Genomic DNA, 4,575 nt, shown 5'->3' on the forward strand with positions numbered 1-4,575 from the left:
TAGTTGTTGTCGTTTGAGGCGGAGGTGGGGTGCTCGTCCATGACCTGTAGGTGGACAACGGTAGTGTATCCAGATGAAAAAAACAGAAATAAATACAGTGTCATAAGGATTTCTATGACAAACATCAGGGGTGACCACAACTACAGGATGTTACATTACCTTTTGTGTGTATTTGTAGTCAAGTTCAAAACCCCACTGAGGACGTCATTACAAAAGGATGTTTGCGCTAGATCGCATCTCGGGACTCATCCCAAATTACATTCCCTTCCAAATACCCATTATCTATCCTGATTGCCTAGTCACTTTTACCCCTACCTACATGTACATATTACCTCAACTACCTCGTACCCCTGCACATTGACTCAGTACCAGTACTCCTTGTATATAGCCTCATTCATGTTATTTTATTGTGTTACTATTTTTTTAGCACGTCTTACTTTTTAACTCTGCATTGTTGGGAAAGGAAGTAAGCATTTCACGGTAAAGTTTACACCTGTTGTATTTGACGCATGTGACAATTTTATTTCTAAACCATGTTTTCCTATATCTCATCCCGGACCTTTGGGTATGAGGCAGTTACAGAATGGACTGAATTCATGTGTTCCCCAGGGCGAGGATCAGAGGAAGTGTATAAGAATATTAAAGGATCACAAGAGGTCTTGACTGTTACACATATCAAACAATCCCATGAAGAACATTAGATCCAGATTAAGTCAGACCAGAGACTTGACTGATGCAATGCTGCAAATTTGTGGTACTTCTAATCTATAGATATTGCTGTGGATATCATAGCTAAACTTAAGTTTAACAGCTAAGTAACAATGGCTGGATAATTACCAGACCATATGGAAAGAGCCTATATGAGAAATAAGTCATAAAAAGCTCTCTCTTACTACTACTGACTGAAGGAGGAAAGCTAAGATTAAGTCCCAAATGGCACCCTATTCACTACATAGTTCACTACTTTTGTCCATAGCCTGGGCTCTAGTCAAAAGTAGTGCAATATCTTTTATATTTTTCTTTTATTTAACTAGGCAAGTCAGTTAAGAACAAATTCTTATTTTCAATGACGGCCTAGGAACAGTGGGTTAAAATGCTTTGTTCAGGGGCAGAACAGATTTTTACCTTGTCAGCTCGGGGATTCGATCTTGCAACCTTTCGGTTACTAGTCCAACACTAACCGCTAGGCTACCTGCCGCCAGGGAATAGGGTGCCCTTTAGGAAGCAGCCTGAGAGATGAAAGTAAGAGAGGACTTCACATCAGGAGGCTTACCTTGAGCAGTGATGAGAGGACAAGATCAGGAGCGAGAGAGCAGAGTAGTGAACCTGTAGGATCCACTGCAGCTGAGCGAGATCAAAGTCCTGGCTGCACTGGCTATGTGTGTTCCACAATGACCACTGTGCTGGTACAGACATGAGCCTCACAGTTAAAGTCCTTCCCCACAACCACTTCCCCAGCCCTGAGTCAACATCACCCAGCTAGAGGAGGACAGGATATCCTCGCTGGAGTGGGAGGAGAGCGGATGGAGGGGTTTTGGGGGACATTCTGGCAAGAGGATGAGCAGACCAACATAGAGGGGGAGATAAAAACGTGACAAAGGAAAGAAGCCTCCAAAAAGAAAAGAAAAGACAAGAATTGCACATAACTGAGCCACCCTAAGTTCATTATTATGATGTAACTAAAGGGGCTAAAATGAAATCATTATTAAGACTTGAGACTACCAGGAGAGTTGTGAGCAAGAGCCAAAATCTATTATAGAAGGGTGAGGGTCAGAGGTCACTGAAGGTCAATGTCACCTCAATCAGGGAGGTCAGGGAACCAAAACAGATCCAACACACTTTACAACAGTTGCAAGTTTAGGCATGGAACATATGGAGTCCACGGTTTATTTTTCACCCCAGGATTAACAGTCCCTATCTGACATTGAGTGGGCCCTGAATAATTTCTAATGATCATGTCAACTCATAATAAACCATCCATAAAAAAACAATTATACAGTGTGCTCCAAAAGCATTGAGACAGTGACACAGCAGACAGCTTTCATTTGAGGGTATGTTCATCCATATCGGGTGAACCATTTATAAATTACAGCACTTTCTGTACATAGTTCCCCCCCCTTTTAGTGGACCAAAAGTATTGGGAAATGAATGGCAAATAATGTAGTGTCATTTTTATTCTAAATAAGAATAGAATGTTTCTTAACACCTCCACATTAATGTGGATGCTACCATGATTACGGATAGTCCTGAATGAATCGTGAATAATAAGTAAGAAAATTACAGATTCACAAATATCATACCCCCCCAAATGCTAACCTCCCCTGTTATTGTAATGGTGAGAGGTTACCATGTCTTGGTGGTATGATATTTGTGCATCGAACTTTGCATCTAACTATTTGTGCATCTAACTCACTCATCATTAGTCACAATTCATTCAGGACTATACGTAATCATGGTAGCATCCACATTAATGTAGAAGTGTTTAGAAACATGATATTCTTATTTACAATAAAAGTGACTCCAAAATGACAATACATTATTTACCATTCATTTCTATTGGGCACAAAATAATCTGAAACACAACCAAAAGAAACATCCAACAAGTTTATAAAATCACAAGCTTGATGTAATCATTGTGTGCTATGAATTTGGGACCAAATACTAAACTTCTGACTACTTTAATACACATAAGTGAATTTCTCCCAATACTTTTAGTCCACTAAAATGAGGAGACTATGTACAAAAAGTGCTGTAATTTCGAAATGGTTCACCCGATATGGATGAAAATACCCTCAGATTAAAGCTGACAGTCTGCTCTATAACCCCATAGTCATTGTATCATTTCAAATCCAAAGTGCTGAAATACAGAGCCAAAACTAAATGTGTCACTGTCCCAATACTTTAGGAGCTCACTGTATATATAAACATGAATAATTTGGCCCTTAAGCATTGTGTCATTAAATAAGTCCTCAGTTACATAAATCATTTACACTTAATCTCATCCATGCAACTACTACGATTGATTGTCAATCACAATCTACAAAGTTGTACTGTTCATCTGTCATCACTGAATACATGCCTGCTTGCTGCTACTCTGTGTTTGTCAATAAAGATGGCAAGTAGTAGGTAGCAGAGACATTGAGCAGCCAGGTCACGATCAGCTTATCAAGACACTGGCGAGTGGTGACGTGTGTGCTTCAGTGCCATTTTAGTTTTTCTAACTTTCTCACTATCTATTACCAGAGTGTGCATCTGTCTGGCCATGTTTCATAAGGAATTGTTACAAAACAGGTTGTGGGGGGGACAAGATGCTCATGAATGGGTTTTGGAATGTTGACAATTTGGGATATATCTCAATTCTGACAAGTTGCTCTGATCGTCACAATTCTAATTTTGCCCCAAAGAGTGGCAGACTCGAGTGATTGACGCTATCAAACACATCAGCAAGTGACCATTCCATAAAGAGCTTAGAGTTATTTTAACATAGTTGACGTATAGTCTTATGTAACCAAGTCTGAGGCACTGCGTAATGGGCAGGTCTGTCTCACTGTCTGGAGGATCTGACTGCTATGATTGAATAGAGGGCAATCAGCACAGCTGCTTCTCTCGTGTTAGTTGGCACTGTGCCAGCGGGCATGATTGTAATCCATACCCAACCCTTCAGTAAGTCATGACAAACTTACTTACAAAGCTCAGCTTTGGACGAGACGGACTTTGTAGTCAATTCTTGCACTGGAATTTACGTTTCTGACTCTTATCGATGCCACAAAATCAGAAGTTGGTTCTAAGGGGAAGTTGACCTTTAACAGTGCTTTCAGAAGAGAACTGTGCTGAGAGGGAAGAATCAGGGGTTGAGGAGATACTTAGCATTTTCAAAGACTGTCACCCTAACCAAGACTGCAACTGAGTTTTAGAAAATAATGGATGAAGTATCTTGAAATTCTACAAAGTCATTACTGGTGTCTGCGTCAGAAGGACATAGTGCTATGGAAGTTTTACATCCACAAACCAATTTATCCAGTACATAGCAGCTACAGTATGTCTCGCCCAACACCACAAGATACTCTAAGACTGCTCATCTTACTATTATTCCACAGCTATGTTAGGCTATTTCAGATCCTGCCAAACCCAGTTCAAATACTGCTGCCCTCCATTGTTGTCTTCTATAACCCCTGAAATAATGTTGCCACCTTAACATCTATAACCATTAAATTGTGTCAGTTTTACAGAGTGCATTCTGTAGTTTCAAAACAGCATTTTATTCTAAGAGTTTAAACTGACAGCAACCGTAAAGAGTATACAGATTTTTTTCAAGCACAAGTTTCTGCTGCAACTTCATTTTTTAAATTACAATAAAGCTTGCACAATGATAGACACCAGTGCTTGTTTCTTGTAAAGTATACTGAGTATATGATGTATATTTATAATTGGCATTTTCTGTTTAACTGATTGAACAAGCTTTATTTGTACTTATATTTGTATATTGGTTTTTGTGGTGTGGTTTTCATATAAGCCCTTTTGGGTTTCCAACCTCACCTGCACACCATTTCGACCAGTTTATCTGTACTCTTTTGT

General features: G+C 39.6%; 1 protein-coding gene across 1 annotated transcript in view; it reads right to left on the reverse strand.

Moving 5' to 3' along the window:
* Window positions 1–1,478, reverse strand: part of LOC106565450 (atypical chemokine receptor 5) — a 3,086-nt gene extending 1,608 nt beyond the window's left edge. The window contains exons 1-2 of the mRNA XM_014132601.3: window positions 1,274–1,478; window positions 1–44 (exon numbers count right to left, since the gene is read on the reverse strand). The exon at window positions 1–44 is cut by the window's left edge and continues 1,608 nt beyond it. Coding sequence (XP_013988076.1) covers window positions 1–41 — 41 coding nt within the window. The 5' untranslated portion in view covers window positions 42–44; window positions 1,274–1,478. The remainder of the gene's footprint in view (window positions 45–1,273) is intronic.
* Between the last annotated feature and the right edge of the window lie 3,097 nt (window positions 1,479–4,575).

The sequence above is a fragment of the Salmo salar genome, chromosome 12, assembly GCF_965601325.2.
Source record: "Salmo salar chromosome 12, fSalSal1, whole genome shotgun sequence".
NCBI classification, from domain to species: Eukaryota; Metazoa; Chordata; class Actinopteri; order Salmoniformes; family Salmonidae; genus Salmo; species Salmo salar.